This window comes from Herpailurus yagouaroundi, unplaced genomic scaffold, assembly GCF_014898765.1.
Source record: "Herpailurus yagouaroundi ecotype Mexico unplaced genomic scaffold, PumYag 140, whole genome shotgun sequence".
NCBI classification, from domain to species: domain Eukaryota; kingdom Metazoa; phylum Chordata; class Mammalia; order Carnivora; family Felidae; genus Herpailurus; species Herpailurus yagouaroundi.
Window position 1 is genome coordinate 92,087,993 of NW_024412395.1, and position 16,466 is coordinate 92,104,458.

Below are 16,466 nucleotides of genomic sequence, written 5' to 3' on the forward strand. Positions count from 1 at the left end.
ACAGTTTTATATTGGCATTTTTTTGCAAATTGCCTAAATCAAATATGTTTGAGATATCAAAAGAGGGGTATATTTTCAAGACTATGTGAATGGTATATATTTTATATTGAAGTAATTAATTCAAGTAGTATTCCATGAATAATAGACTCAAATTCCTGTTAAAAAAAATCACAAGTACATCATTCCTGCCCACTAGGAGCTTACTTCCTGAGTAAAATAAAATTGTGGACAATACAAATACATTTATTTTTAGCAAATCCTTTTCAATACATGGAGTTGTAGTGTACTATTTACTATTTACATTTTTCTTTCCCTTATTCACTATGGAATAGTTGCACTATTTTTTCTTCTAAGCTATGTTTTAAAATCCAGATTTATGTTCTCTGAAATGAATATCCCATTTGAGATCATTGTTGTTCTCTAATTATGGGTCAAGTAGGAAGGCCTTTATACTAGTTCATCTCAATTGTAATTTGTATTCAACTATTGGTCTCTTCCCTTTCTTTTAGAAGTTTTCTCACTAATCTCTTAGTTTTTATACAGATAATTGTAGCATATATTCTATCACTGACTAATCCATTTCAAAGAATAATAGAGAATGTGAATTAAGACATTCTTGAGCCATTTTTAACTACTTGTAATCACCTTTTGAGGCTCAGTAAACCACTTCTTACAATTTAAACATAGCCAGATCTTTGAAATTAAGAAGGCAAATTCAAGCCTAAGGTTCCTACGTGAAATGATGGACAAATATTAATGCTTATATTGCCAAGAATAAACAACCAAACTTTATAATAAAGTGTAGATAGTTGCATGAACTCAGTCTATTTGAGGTCTTAGTATCTTTCAGATAGATTCCAAATAAAAAGTTTAAGAACATGGACTTACATAAATCCATATTCTCTCTATATTTGTCAAATTATTCTTTTCAAATATTTATTTTCAGCCTACCCCTCTTGTATTCCCATGGAAGGAGCTGAGTATATTTAATATTAGGAGCACATCCAGAAGCCTTTGAGGAGGGGGATGGCTCTTCATATTCATGAAGCTTGCATACTTCTGTTGGTCATCCTTGGATTAGTCACTTCTGCTGCCATCAGTCATGAAGACTATCCTGCTGATGAAGGTGACCAGACCTCCAGTAATGACAATCTGATCTTTGATGACTATCGAGGGAAAGGGTGTGTGGATGACAGCGGCTTTGTATACAAGTTGGGAGAACGATTTTTCCCAGGGCATTCCAACTGTCCATGTGTCTGTGCTCTGGATGGACCTGTTTGTGATCAGCCAGAATGCCCTAAAATTCACCCAAAGTGTACTAAAGTGGAACACAATGGATGCTGTCCTGAGTGCAAAGAAGTGAAAAACTTTTGTGAATATCATGGGAAAAATTACAAAATCTTGGAGGAATTTAAGGTATGAGTTACCCTCCATATTTATTGAGTACTAACTTTTCATACCACATACTTAGTAGATTACTACATTAAAGTTGGAAGAAATTATTTTTAAATCTCCCTTTAATTTACAATATGATTCCAGTTAGCCTAAGTACCACTGTGGTCAGCAAATAACCAAATGGTTTGTTGATCAATATATAAGTTTTCACAATAATAACCTCTTCCTACAGAAGTATGGAGTATGCTTAATAGCATTTTTTGCCCTTAATCACTTCTTCTCTATTATTACAAAGTATGTTTCCTGAGGGAAATCATTTTGTTTGTATACTATGTGTTTAATGTTTAAATTTTATAAAGTGTGTGTGTGTGTGTGTGCGCGCGCATGTGTTGCTTGCACACATGTGTGTGGTCTATTTGCCTGTTCTTGGAGCCATTTAACTATAGTCTAGAATTATATTTAGTGTGTGGAAATGCAAGTGCAAGTGAGATGCACTTCTGAGCTATGGTCTTTATATTACGAATATGCATTAGGACTACTTGTTGTAGAGTACCATCCGCATTGTGTTCTCTGCTCATTAGAGTTTTTGCTTGCAGGACCCCAAAGAGAACTGAATTTTAGTCCCTGTCAAAGGTAGTAAAAAAAAGACCATTTTTCAAGCCTCCATAGTATTTCACAGTCTTTATTTTATGCTTGTGTCATATTTTTAAGTAATTTGGAATTCATTTTTATCTCACGTTGAGTCTCTTTTCTCAAATGGCTAGTTTTAATTAGGATGTCCTATATGCCAGATCTGAACCCTGAAGGTATAAATTAATATATCAAAATGTTCTCCTTAAATGTAATGGCAGTTTGTGCCTTGGAGTGTCTGTCATTCTAATGGCTTGATATGAAAGACTTTCATTTCATCTAACCAAGTTCTGTGAAAGGTGCTCAGAACCTTATAAGCAAAAGAAGATATAGCTACTTTTTAGTGTGACTGAGAGAACAATGTTCAGTTTTTAGCACTAACCCAACTTCCTTTTCTACAACAGTCATATTCTGGAAGAAGTCAATATGTGGATAAAAGGTTTAAACTGATCATGATCAGACTATTCTGTGTATTGACATTTCATAGCATCCGGTCCATTCCAGGTTATGGGTTCAAGCTAGTTGTAATTTACCCAAGAATACCCAATACTTTAACTAGATTCCTTATAGCATGAGAAGAAATTTAATAATGATTACATTCAACTTTCCTATACATAAATGTTATCCTAGACTTTTCTCTTTCACAGACAATACTTTGTTGTACAATATTGAGAAGTAAAAGACTGACAGTCTAGTAAAATCATTATTTATAACAAACAATAGTTAACAGTATAGTACATTTATTAACAGCTTTATGGTCTCTAAAATATACATCTTGACATTAACTATTACGCTTTTAGAATAATTAAACTAAATGCAAGTAGTCAACACGATTTGATTCTACACATGGTTCTAGAATTGTATCACTCTTTTCTCACATGCATACTTATTGAGAGTAGAGTGCAAGGAGGCATTGTAGAATAGCCTAACCCAAGCAAAAAAAGTACATTGAATAAAGTTTCTGAGATTTATATAATCAACATTTTTGTCATCAACATTTAATAAATAAGTAAAGATAGATATTGACTGATTATTTGAATTTAGTCAACTCACCACTAAAGAGGCTACAGTTTTCCCTCTATTTATTAGACTTTTAAATTTACTATAAATGTAATACCTATTTTGCCATGTCAAACAATAAGAGATATATAAAGAAAAAGTTGACAATTACTTCACTCTAATTATATGTCCCTGCTATAGCCAATACACAGCCCTGATGTGCACAACTTTTCTACCTGACTCTCTATGCCCTAAGATTTTTAAATGTGATGAAAAAAAAAAAAAAGAATGAAAGAAAACAGTTGCCACTTTTCCACAAGGATTTAGAATTATAAGAGCTTTAGTGGTTACCTAGGGAAAGTTCATAAGAATGAAAAACTAAGTCCAAGAAAGTTTACTTGTCCAAAACTGTCAGGTTATTTAACTTACTTCTCAATACTGCCATTCTAACAACCTCTCAGAGAACTTTGGCTCAGAAGTCAGATAGATCTGGATTCAAATCACAAATTTATCATCATGTAAGTTTTTGAGCTGCATTGGCCATAAAATGGCCATGATAATAACGTCTTTTCTTGGGAAGATATATTAGAATGAGTGAAAGAGATAATTTATGCAAAATTAGCAGCCTTGTGATGATTGGTACACAACAGATATTGACTAAATACTTGTTCTCTTCCTTCTAAACTCTAATGTCCAGGGATTTACTCTAAGTTCACAGTTCTTCTATGTCTTCACCCACATTTTACAATGAAAGTTCAACCTTAAAAGTCACTGCATTGAAAGAAATCCAATACTTTTTATAAATGTTCTACTTATCTATGTGACCTATATATATCTAAGTAAATATCAGCGATCATATCATCTTGATTCTCTTTCAATATAGCTTGCAAGAGACAAGTAACTAATTTCAAAAGATATATGGAACTTTCACATAATTATCTTGGCATGTTATTAAGAAGGCTTAATAGGAGATATTTTTACTTATAATATATTCATCCAACAAACATTTATTAGGCTATTAGATATACAAGATACTGTAGACATACTTACATTGGAAAGTAAGATACCTATAAGGCAAAATCTCCACTCACAAGGAAGGTATGAACAATATGGAAAGAGAATGGAGGGGAAAATCAGTTTAAAATAAAGTATGTGTTCCTGAAGCTCAACGCCAAGGCACTATGCTGTCAGAAGCATATAAATATGATATGATGTTTGGTCAAAGAAACTTTCTTTTTCTTCAGCATGGTCAAAGTTGAGCCTATTCTTAAGTAATTTAAAATTGATCAAGATAGATTAAAATTCCAAAGAAGAAACTGCTTGAGCAAGATCAGAGATTAGTGTGAAATCTGCAAAGAGAGGTGGGAGATGGGAATAACAGGAAGCTGGAAATTACTAGAATGCTATTACAATAAGAGAGAGGAAAATTTGTACTTGTTTTTTGGACAGAGGAAAGAGGAACTTGAATACCAGACAAAAATATTTAGATTCAGTCTAAAGAATAACAAGGGGTAAATGCAGGTTGTTGTACATAGAGATGACCCAGTTAAAAGTGTTTTTTAAGTAAGATTACCTTGTAGCCAAGTATAGAACTGAATAGAGGTGAAGAAAAATTAATGGCTAGGGAGGTGGGGCTGTTGCAGAAAACAGAGAATGAGATGAGCAACATGCATGTGGATAAAAACATTCAGGAAAGTCTTTAAGATAAAAATCTAAATTCCTAATATAGTCTCGATTCTACTCATTGATTTCTTCAAGTATCTCAAACCCTCAGTGATTTCTCTTCCTTGGGTGCTTGCAGTGCTGTCTTATACTTTTAACCTTTACACCCCTGTGTAAGTCCTACTAGGCTATTTCACAACCCCATTTAAATCTCATCTCAACTGGAAAACCCTCTCTGACTGTTCCATGCTGCATTCCTGGCTGGGTCTCACAACGTTCCTCTATGTTCCCACAGCATGCTGCACATACCATTATAAACAGGAACAGAAATCATAGCCAGATACTATCAATACCTCTGTGTGTCTTACAACTTATTTCATTTCATAATAACACTATGATGGTTAAAATTTAATTAGCACTGTTTTACAGATAAGAAAACTGAAGCACCAAAGTGTAAGGTATCTATCTTGTTCAACATCACACAGCTATAAAGTAGAACTAGGATTCACACCCAGGCAGCTTGGCTGCAGAATCTAAGCTCTTCACCACTTCTACTGCCTCAATCACACTGCAATAATAGAATATTAAACCACCTGTCTCTCCCACTAGACAGTGAACTCTTTGAGGCTAGGGGACAGGGTTTTCTTCTGTTCCCAAAGCCAGCAACCATGTGGACCATTCGGTGCGTTTTTGGTGAATTGACATAATAGGTCAGATCTTAATTAAACCCACAGAATAAAAAAGTTCAAGTTCCCTTAAAAATGCTTAGTTTCTTTTTGTTTGCATGTTGATCTCTTCATTCTAATTAAAGAAGCACTCAAAATTCAGGTAAAGAGTGCTCTTTGGGTCCCTAAAGATGACACACATTGTTCATGTTCTATTTCCATCCTGCTTTATCCTCCTCCTCACTACCCCTTCCTAACCAAGGCTCATCTTGGATTCCATCTCCATGCCAGTGTTACAATGACCACCCGGTTTTTTAGTTGCTCTGTCTCACTCTATACAGTTGCAAAACGTATGTCCCTACTTAATCTTTTCTGATTACTATATTCAAATGTAAATTGATCCACATGTGTCACCTGATAAGAATAATGTTATCTATAAAGAATTTTTTTCAACATTTACTGATACAAGCTTTGAAAATGGATTTCTCTCTACTATTTTAGAAAACTCTAAAATTTCCAGCATTCTGGTAATATTGTATTAAGATAAAGGTCACTGTGTAGTAGGTTCTCTCATCTTTCTTTTATGTATATCCAGGCAAAGTGACACTGGAACCTACTTCTTAAGACATAAGGAGTATAAATAATAAATTACAATAGCGTTTCATAAAAAATAAAAAAAAGTTGATTGGAAACACAGACTCTATCAGCTTTGGCTCTGTGCTTAACTATGTCATGCTGAGTTTCCCAAAGGGAGAAATGATTTATTTTGCTCAGTATTTTTATAACTCCCATTCAGGAAGAATTAGCCTTTTTTGGATTTTTTTTTTATTTTTTAGTACTTTAAAAACTTACACTGATTTAGTGTATATGTAGCTGCAAGAGATCTTACTCCAGCCTTTGCATAGCCAGCCTCATTTTAAAGTGATTTTCTGTAGGCAACACCCAGTGTCCCTAACTCAGGATCTGGATTTGCCCACCACATGCCTTCCTCTGTAGGCACTGGCCTCGGTGCTTCTCCCACTATGAACTGAAGGTAGTTGGTCAAGCAGCTGATTTTTATTTTTAAAGGACTCAGTGTGATTATTTTCTCATGCTGCATATTTTGTATATATGTTGTCGCTTTAAGAAAGCATGTTTTCAGGCTGGGATAAGCGGCCTAGTTTTTGCCCAAGATTTTGTATTTAATATTTAAATCTTGAAGAAAGCAGCAATGTGGACAGAAAAGTGATCACTTGGGGTACTGTGTCAAATCACCACACCTATAATGTCAACGCCAGGTAAGGTTTAGAATTGACTTGCCTTCAATGGGTATGTTCGTAGGAAGACAGGTTTTCCAGGTTTCTCATTAATCTGTGCCCCCCCCCCCATCATTAACATCCAATATGGTGGTACTAAATATGTAAAAGTGTTTGGATAGAAAGGATTTTTGAATTTAGGTCTGGGAGATTTATTTGATGTCAGTTTGTTTTAATATGGGTAAAGAATGGAAGGCAACACGTACGAGGAGCTAATGATCAAATATATGAAAAAAAAAACAGGAGAAAATGGAAGCTATGAAGAAAGCTCAGTTGAGAGACTGAGTTAACACTTTACAGAAACACAATTCTCTGCATCCCACCCACCCCCTGCCATTGTATCAATTTCTATGAAAGGCACAGAAACTAAGATTTCTGCACTAAGTAATGGGGTACAAAATACATCTGTCCAGAGGTGTGAGGGTTGCAGTTATTTTAATAACAGAAATAGGTAGATTTTGAAAATATGAGTGGGATTTTAAAAGATTCTTTCCAAAAGATTAACTATTAAATGGTTAATGGAGTTACCAGGGGCATTTGTACGATTCCACCAAAAAAGGTCCTAGAAAACATCGTAATTTCATACAACAAAGATAATTGAGGATCTTTGTTGAGAAGTTGAGAAGACTAACTCCTAAACCTGCTGACTCTGTAAAATACAGTTTGTTTTGCAGAGCATGTTGGCGGGTTTTAATGTTAAAATTGCAGTTAAGTAAATTCAGGAATGGCTTAGCCTTTCAAGTTGCTACAAAATATCAAAAATTAAGTAATGCTAATCAGTAATGCCTATTGCTCATCTGAGTGTCAGCCCCAGCATGCAGAACAGACTCAAAGTGGGTATTCTCCATGGGGAATTCCCATCTTTGTAAGCAAATTTGGGAGCTCTACTTAATGTGTTCAAATTTCTGACCAATTTCAAAGATTAGAAGTTAATTTTGTTAAAATTTAAATTTATAAAATTCCTCTCACCCTTTCTCATTTTTTTTACACTGTGCTCACTTGGCATTTTTAGTTCTATAGAACTTTCCTAAATGGGAGTAGATCAGATTTTTAAAATCATTTTATTTTTTCAAAAGCTTGTGATAATTGGGAATGATCCTTTCCTTTGAACACATTTAACATGAGGGAGTACAATTGTAAGATTATATGGCTTCCAAGTTAACCCATGGATGGGGTAAAATAATCTGTTTCCAGTCAGCAAAAGTCTCTTGCTTTAAATTTTAAGGGAATTAATGGTCAGCTAGCCCTTTGGATAGCTGTACGTAAGAATAGTTTTTCATGCTCACCCACTGATATTTATTGCTGTCCTTCATATTACAAGATGCTGCTGTTAATGGTGATAACTGTGTGATAAGTATGACTACAGAGATTTGTGACTGGGCTTCTGTGCCCTGTGCACAGGGGGTGATCGGTGTTTGATTTGCAGTCACATCCGAGATTTGCGGAGCTTGTCACTGTTAGTGATTACCCCACACTTGAGGTCAGCCATCAGCTGTTTACAGACATCACTGCCCGTTCCTTACTCTCTAATAGTGTGAGAAAATGAAACTGAAAAGAGAGACCTGGTAGTCTCCCTTTCAGACTTTCACTCCAATTGTACATGATTTTGGAAATGTTCAAAATTTGTCCATTTTTAATGGTGGTTTTACTCACTGTGAAATATGTAATCTGTCAATGGTATGACATCAGCAAGGATAATTTTTTCTGTTATTTTACATCTTATTTCATAGCTCAGGTCTCATATTTTATGCAAATTATGTAGATACTCTAATACATACCATCGCAATAGAAATTGTTCCATACATGCATTGATTTGTGGCGTGTGTGTGTGTGTGTGTGTGTGTGTTTATGTGTGTGTGTGAAAGAAATTTGAGGGACCAGGAATGTTCTTTCTTTAAGAAAATCTTACTTTAAGATTAGGTAAATCCTTTTTTCTACTCCTCCTTATTCTCCCTGACCATATTTTTGCTTAGTTTTGTTTTCCTACAGCTTGATTTATACATCAGGCAGTGTGTTTTATGAAGGACAGCACAAGAAAAACTTACTGGTTTATTTTTTTAGTTGTATTTTGCCAAGCTTTCCAGGAAGAGCTTGAAACAAATAACTAAGAGACAGTTTGAAGTGATCAGTAGGTTGGCTTATCCAGAGCATCTTTCTCAAAAATGGCCATTATTAATTGGGGACTGGCTTATTTTAGAGTCTGTACTTTGGACTTTTATCATCACTGCTGATTAGCATCAGTAATTTCACTCCAACACACCTCCATTGTCAATTTCCTTGACTCTAGCCTGCTGTATAGAATATATCACAATAAAGCTTTCTTTGAAAGGATTTAATGACACTATGAAAAGAGTGAATGAAGTACTAAAGTAACAAGAAATATCATTCATCCCCTAAAAAAGTTTTCAGATATTATTTTATGCCTGTATAAAGCTGTCTAAAGTGGAAAAAAGTCCAATGAACACAACTTTTAATTTTCCCCCCATTATGTATGTGACCATAAACAAAACCCAAATAATTTTAATTGTTATAACTAACTATAGGGTAGATGCAATAATGTCATCATATACATCTTATGAAAAATTAATTGTATTGGGAACTTGAAAATTATAGTATTACATATACATTTTTAATTAACAATTCTACCTGCTTATAGATTTTCTTGTGTTTTTTTTTTTTTAATTAAACATTACTTGTTTGGTACTTTTCAATCCTTTTAATATTGACCTTTGACTACCATTGTTACTTCTTGGCATGAGACTAGCTTTCTAGTATATGAGTTTGTGTACATTCTCTTATTTATAAAGGCAAGCATTATGTTTTGGGTTTTTTTTTGTAGTGAAGATCCTTCCTACTTTTAAGAGTTGATTATAGAATTTTTGATCTAAAAAAGAACTTTGAAATTATTTTGCTTAACTTCCTTATTTTACAGATGATAAAACAAAGGACAACTGAAACTTACTGAAAAGACCATAATGACATAGCTCATTATTTGCAAAGGCAATATTAATACGTTGCTTTCCTGTGGTCTTTTTTCTACATTTTACTATGTTCAGGTTTAACAAGAAAACATCACTCATTTGCATCTTCCTTTCCAATAAATGTGTTGGATGCAAAGATATATTTCAGCTAATTGTCTATAGAAATGTGGTATCAGGACCTATCACCATGACAACACAGAGTTACAAGTAGACACGAACAATAAAATATTGGCATATCTAAAATCAGTCTTTGACATAGATAGAATACAATTTGTAAAAGAAATCTAAGTTTGCAAAGGCTCTGATAAAAGGGGACCCCGTTAAAAATGAAAAATTCTATAATTAAACCAAATAATATAGGCCAAATTAAAATAAAATCCCATCAGATTAACAGTGCCTGTTTATTTTCATGGATACTACTTTATACTAGAAAGTAACAAAGGAACTAAACTAGCTGTTCTTGCCATGTATTTAGTGATTTTAGGAACTGAGGACTCATGTTCTCGATTTTCTCACTCTGCAAGCACCTGCCTTTCACTATGAGACACTATGAGACAGGAATGGAATGTGAAAAATGGATGAGGTATGCAAAACTCTCTAGTTCCATGGCATTAGAACAAAGAAATATTCGTAGACTGATGTATGCTCAGTATCATCTCAGGAAGGAATGTTGCAAAAATTCAGATTCCTTGACCTTTCCCTCTCTGATTTGGGTTGAAATTATTTACATTTATGTTTTTTCTAAAGCTTCCCAGGTAATTCTAATGATCAGCTAGATTTGGGAATCACTGTAATGATGTATGTAGCCTCTTCCAGACTCTTTTCTAGGAAACACAAGCAGTGTGTGAGATTCTCAGTAAGGATTTCTGATTTTTTTTCATGGGCAAGTAAATATGAGAAATGATTTATCCTTTAACAGTTCTTAGAAATGTGAAGTGTATATTAGTGTATTGACACTGCTTGAGCATTTTAAAAGGTTTGAGAGCCAGTCTGTATTATTCAACAGTGATGAGCTTGACAGGGAGGTGAAAACTGGATTTTAGAGTAGGTTCCACCCCTTAGCAGCCAAGTGACTTAGGTGTATTACTCTACCTCTGTAATAGTAGAAACTACTTGGCATACAATAAGGGATTCATAGAGGCTACTTGACATTTTTATTACTATTACCAATAAACTATATTTAATATAGGATTTTATAAATTTATGTGACAGAATACTTTTTTTCTCAGAACATCTATTAACATCTTAAAGTTCATAAGAGTTCAAAGAAACACAGTTTAAGAAATACTTTACTAATGATTCACGATACCCTAATTTCTTTATTTGACTCTTATGGGCAGTTAATGATAAAAGTCTATATGTCTCAGCTCTTCCTTTATTTTCTGGCTTTTTTTTAAGTTTCCAACATTGATATTAACATGATTGTTTATAGCAATTAATTTGTGCTGCATAAAACAATTTAATTGACAAAATTACCTCTCCTTCTTCATCATAATAATGCCAGCTACATATAACCAAAAATCTAAGTGATTGACACCGTATAATCCATGAGCCACATCCAACTTACCACCTGCTTTTGTAGACTTTTATCGTAAATCAGCTATGATTATTCAGCTATGATTATGTATTGTCTGTGGTGGCTTTTAAGCTGTAGTGAAGAGTTGAGTAGTTGCCCCAGAGACCATATGACTCACATAGGTCAAAAATATTTACTATCTGCTCTCCTACAGAAATGCCAACCCCTGATCTATGATAAAATTATTCTTCCCTTTTACTTCCCTCAAATTGTGTTGTCATCAAATCTTTCCAATCTTTATTCTTTGAAGGTTAAACATTTTGGATACTGATAGATATAGGTCCAACTTCACTTATAGGTGGTCTCAGGTATCTCTTTTCACATATGTAACTTTAAAAAAGCATTTAGATTTGCCTATTATAATTGTTGTTCTACATACTTGGCAACAATATTAAGTCATATTACTCTGCACACTTGCCTTCAAGCAGTACAGCTTTGTTGTTTGCATTGATGAATAATAATTTAATAACTTTCCACTTACTGAGAATTCTCAGATGAAACAGATAAGCAAAGATGATACAAATTTCCATTATTTTGATCTCCCTCGTGTTCTCCTTTGATAGTGTGACAAGTAGGTATTTTTAATTTAATGTAATATAATAAATATACTTCCTGTGATATTAATAAAAGAAAATATGTATATTATCTTCTTAGGTATTCAGTTCATTATTATATCTTTTCAATTCAACTCACATAACCCATTGTTTGATTTCATTAAGTATTCTAAATATCATCTACATGTGAAGAAGTGGTAGGTTTTGTAGAGTTGTACCAAAATGTGTAAGACATAAATCTGACCCTCAATATTCTCCTAGTCTATCAAAGGGAATAATATAGATACAACTAATAGCAGGTGGCCTGTGACGACTGTACTAGAAATTCATACGAAGAAAGGAGGAATTTAGTCTGGAAGGCTTAAGAGTGGGGATTTCAGCACACTGAAAGTATTTTAGACAAAAACTGGGACACCGGCAAAAGTAAGTACAAAGCACATTCAGAGACAAATGACTCAACCCAAGTGGCCAGAGCATAAACTGTAGAGGAGCAAAACATAAAAGAGTGAGAAAGGAACACAGGTCCAGCTCATGATGTGAACGTCAGGCCATAGAGCTTTGGCCAAAGCCTGGGTTGAGCAGGGAGCCACAAAGGGACTCCAATGAAGAAGCGACACAACCAGATCTGTGTCCAAGGCAAAACAAATAATAGTTGACAATTTTATAAAATATTTTGCACGTGTGATCCCTCAAGAGTTATTTCATTCCAAGATATTTTTATTCTTATTTTATGAGAAAGAAGGATTTCTGACTAATTCTAGTGCTCTTCTCATTATACCTGACCAGCTGCCACAAGTTCACTAAGGATGCTTTTCAAGACATGGTAGAGATGGCTTCATTTTCATGCGAGTGTCTACACGCCCTATATTCTCCAATAGGTGTTCAACTATAATGCTGAAATATTTCATATTTCACTGTGAATAAAATGTATACATGCTAGGATGAGGAAAATTCTTACCCTGCTTCATGTTTTAGAGGGCTCAATTTCTTTCATTTTAAAAACTCCCATTGCCATGAAGAAGTGTGAGTCTAAGGCACCTTCCAGTCCATTAATAAATAATAACACCTGCATTCTGAATGCAGTGAGAACCACCCAAGAATATTTTTGCAAATTTAGAGGGTTTTTCTAAATTTTTACATCTGTGAAATACAAATTTAAAAACAACAACAACAAACCATGGACTTCGATAATGATTTTGCCGTCTTGGAAATACCATAGTTACTACAAAAACTTCCAGTGGTTACCAAATTAAGTCATTTTTCTTTATAGTGAGAGAACAGCCACAGCTCTCTGGAACTCCACTTATTTTCACCATATATTAGTTTTATTTCCCCTTCCTAAATGTGACAGGGAAAAAAAATTAAATGTATTCAGCCTAACTTTAATTTTTCCCCAACATTAAAAATAAAATCCTACTAAAATAGCAAACCTTTGACTGCTGAGATTTAGAAAGCTTCATTAGGGAGAGAAAGGACAATCACAGAGAATTTTCCTTTAGTTAATGAGACCCTAGGACATTCACACTGAAGCTAGAACATACCTAAATCAAGATTCAAAACAAGGTGAGCTAAAGTTACCCTGTTAAAAATCTGTTTGGACCAAGAATCTGATTAAATATTGGAGTTTCATCTCAGTAAACAAGAACCTAATTAACTATTAAAAATGTTTCCCAATGTCATCCTCATCTAACCACAGTATGAATACATACATTGCTACATTTTAGAGATGCAACCCAAATTGCTTTTAAAACTCTAAAAGATATATTCCTTACAAATTCAATATTTCAAATACCTTATAATTGAAATAATCATGCCATAATTTAATAAAAACAATTTATGATCAATATATTCCCTTGATAAATACATGGCCATTGAAAATGGATGGAGAGAAATATAAATAAATACATACATACATACATACATACATGCATACATACATACATACATACAAACACTGGTCACACTGAAAGCCATAACAATGAGGGTCTTTTAAGAAAGGCTACATAGTTTGCATATTATATCATTTCCTTTCATTCTCCTAAGAATCCAGTGATGCAATTTAAGCCCTGTTAATATTGTTATTATTACCTCCACCTGAGAAATGAGAAAACCCAGTTTCAAGTAATTTAAGATAAATCAACACTCTTTGATGGCAAGAGGTGAGTTCCAAGTGTGCTCATTCCACAGGGTCATATGGCCAAACTGCACTAGGCATTAGTACTAGCTATTGTTATACAGTTTCAAAACTGATGGTTTTTGCTGCACCCTGCATAAAACCAATACACACTAAAGTCAAAGGTTTATCAAGAAATTAGTCAAGACTTTTTAAATTAAAATATACTCTAATATTATTGCCCATAAGCCATCTCAACATATTTTTGTGGAATGAGGTAGGCTATGAATTAAGCATCAAATAATGAAGTAGAACATTGAGAAGGAAATTGCTGTTTGGTCTTAAAATTGGAAACTAATATATTTTATTATTAGCTGTTATAAAGTACTTCACTGTATTAATTTTCAATTACTGCCTTTTCATAATATGTAAAAGTATAATGTTGCCAACAAATGGAAAGGCAACAAAAGACTTCAACTTTTAGTACATTTTTGCCCAGAGAAATTCTGAGACAGTGGCAAAGAGAGACTTCTGAACTAAGTCTGATTGGTACTCCCAATACAAATGGAATTGGTTGTTCTAGGCCTAATATTTTCACATCCTACACCCTGAAAAGCCCGGAGTTCAGTGACAACCATGCAAAACACCTCCTTTCAATGTTTCTCATAGAACAGGCCTGGTCTTATGTGTCTCTTAACATGATTCTTTCAGGTTGTAGAATTCTAACGGTAATGTATTCTCCCCCACGCACACATGGCCCTGTTTTAATGCTAGTGTAGATGACTGGATTTTAACTGATATCAACAATCTGTTCTTTTTAGTGTCGACAGGAAAGTTTTGAAGCTATACAGTTGTTCATTTTTTTTCCTATTGCATAAATAGGTGATAAGTGGAGAATCCTTACCATGGAGACATATGGGCTGTAGTCAAAATATTCTGTTCATCGTCAAGGGTCTTTAATGTATCAAAACCAAAAGTCAATCCAGCTTATCAGTGAAGGACTAAAGGCTGTTGATTTTCTAGGCTATTTCACAAGGATAGGTGTGACACTTTATCAAAATCTTTACTTCACTCTAAATCTTCTAGCCTTTGTCTATATCTTTGGGTTCTCCTTTGAAGACGGTAGAGGCAGCTAACACATTCTTTCTTTTTTTCTTAAATATACACTGTTATTTCCTTAATAAGTATACTTTGTCTATTTAAAAAATACATCGGTGATTGTAACTCAAGAAAGATATTTTTGTTTACATTCTCTTTCTCTACAGTTTATTTTCCTGTGTGCTATTCTTCATATTTCAGAAAAAGCTGTGTTTTATTGTCATGAAATTCCTTGAAAATATTCAGAAGAAAAATATTGGTTCTATATACCATCAGCTTATTATAATAGGTAGTATGTAACTATAGACTTGCCTGCTCTTAAAAATAAGCCAAAATACATTTAAATAAATTTTTAGGAAAAATTTTTTTTCAAAGAAAAAAATCATTAATATAATGCCACTGTTGTGTTGCAAATATAACGGTAAGTTTCTTTTTTTTTTTTAATTTTTTGATGCTTTATTTACTTTTGAGAGAGAGACAGATTGCTAGGGGGGAGGGGCAGAGAGAGAGGGAGACACAGAATCCAAAGGAGGCTTCAGGTTTTTAGCTATCAGCTCAAAGCCCCACATGGGGCTTGAACTCATGAACCGCGAGATCATGACCCAAGCTGAAGTCAGACACTTAACTGGCTGAACCACCCAGGTGTCCCTATAATGGTAAATTTTAAGACTGAGTGAACATTTTTTATACTTGATAAATAATAACTTTAGATTGGATATTTCATCAACTTCTTTGCAATATTATTGTGTTTTACATTAGGGTCAGAATAAATAGAAATAAAAATAGAAAGATTAACTCCAATAATTCTATCCTCCTTATAATAGGTCCATAGGACCTTATAATAGGTCCATCAGTTATTTTTATGAAAAATAATTTGTTTTACAAAATCAAAACTTATTTCTATAGATATCTTATTTCTTTTTCTAGACTGTCATTTATTAAGGACAGGCTAGATATATAGCTCATCTTGGTATACTTTCTATACCTTATCTTATATATGCTATGCATTTAATAGATATACTCAATAAATAATTTTTAAATTCATATATCTTATTTCTGATTTTTAGTTTATTGCCTACATAGTATATTATATCTACATGGGCACAGCTGTGTGTACTCCTTACAATCACCTGGCTAAAATGTTTGTTTTCAACAAACATAAAGTGGTTTTTGATAGACAACTGAATAATAATATTCCATAATGTATTATCAAAGTACCAACTTCTCAGACAAAGCCAGAACAGCTATTATTTAACTTGTTACTCAAATGAAAACATCATACACATTTGCTGACAAACTGAGGTTATTTAGAAAACTCTATGCATCCAGTTTTCTGTTTACTTCAGTAGTATTAAATTCTTAAAGGAATTCCAGCTCTATATTCATAATTTGGTAAGGCTTACAACCTCAGTGTTTCAAATGTGCTCCAATCAATAGGGCAGATCACTGAAGAAATCACTACAGTCCCATTTGATGCAGGACACTGAGGAGCATTTTA

General features: G+C 33.7%; 1 protein-coding gene across 1 annotated transcript in view; it reads left to right on the forward strand.

The window, feature by feature from the left end:
• The window catches only part of VWC2L (von Willebrand factor C domain containing 2 like), a 158,602-nt gene that overhangs the window by 2,037 nt on the left and 140,099 nt on the right, over positions 1–16,466 (forward strand). Inside the window, exon 2 of the mRNA XM_040476153.1 lies at positions 947–1,416. Coding sequence (XP_040332087.1) covers positions 1,027–1,416 — 390 coding nt within the window. The 5' untranslated portion in view covers positions 947–1,026. The remainder of the gene's footprint in view (positions 1–946; positions 1,417–16,466) is intronic.